Here is a 600-nt window from a genome sequence, read left to right on the forward strand (position 1 = left end):
AAGAACATTGTTTTGCCTTTTGGAACTAGTCAGGAATGATAAAAGAAACAAATATATTGATATTCATCTTTTATTGACAGTGGCCATCAGTGATTCATGTAACTGATACTGTGAAGTTCCTCTTATTCCTTACAAGTAATTACTATGAGTCAAGGTCATATTTTCTGCAAACACATTAGATATTGTAAGAAAGAAGGAACAAAAATGTATTAACGTATCATTTGCTATTATATCTACATACAAAGTAGTTCCAGAAATGGGAACATGTATGTTAGCATCATAAATATCACTTGCTGTTTCCAGTTTCTTTGTATTTTTACAAAGAATTGATGTAACTTGTTTAATTTGGAAACTGTGAATGAGCACAACATTACCCAAAGCTATTGTCTTTGTAATATTTATTGTTTCTTTTAGGGTCTATTTTCATTATTCTTTGTATTTACAGATTGATGAGGAAAATTATGTAGAGCAATTCAGACCATTTTTGATGGATATTGTATATGACTGGTGCAATGGTGCATCCTTCATGGAACTCTGCAAAAAGACAGAAATCTTTGAGGGTAAGATATATTGATTTTTATTCCATTTTTGCTCACTAAA

The 600-nt window shown here is 30.3% G+C and overlaps 1 protein-coding gene across 1 annotated transcript in view; it reads left to right on the top strand.

Moving 5' to 3' along the window:
• The window catches only part of LOC119585221 (exosome RNA helicase MTR4-like), a gene marked incomplete in the record, with an annotated part of 19,057 nt that overhangs the window by 17,167 nt on the left and 1,290 nt on the right, over positions 1-600 (top strand). Inside the window, 1 exon segment of the mRNA XM_037933877.1 lies at positions 446-560. Coding sequence (XP_037789805.1) covers positions 446-560 — 115 coding nt within the window.

This window comes from Penaeus monodon, chromosome 19, assembly GCF_015228065.2.
Source record: "Penaeus monodon isolate SGIC_2016 chromosome 19, NSTDA_Pmon_1, whole genome shotgun sequence".
NCBI classification, from domain to species: domain Eukaryota; kingdom Metazoa; phylum Arthropoda; class Malacostraca; order Decapoda; family Penaeidae; genus Penaeus; species Penaeus monodon.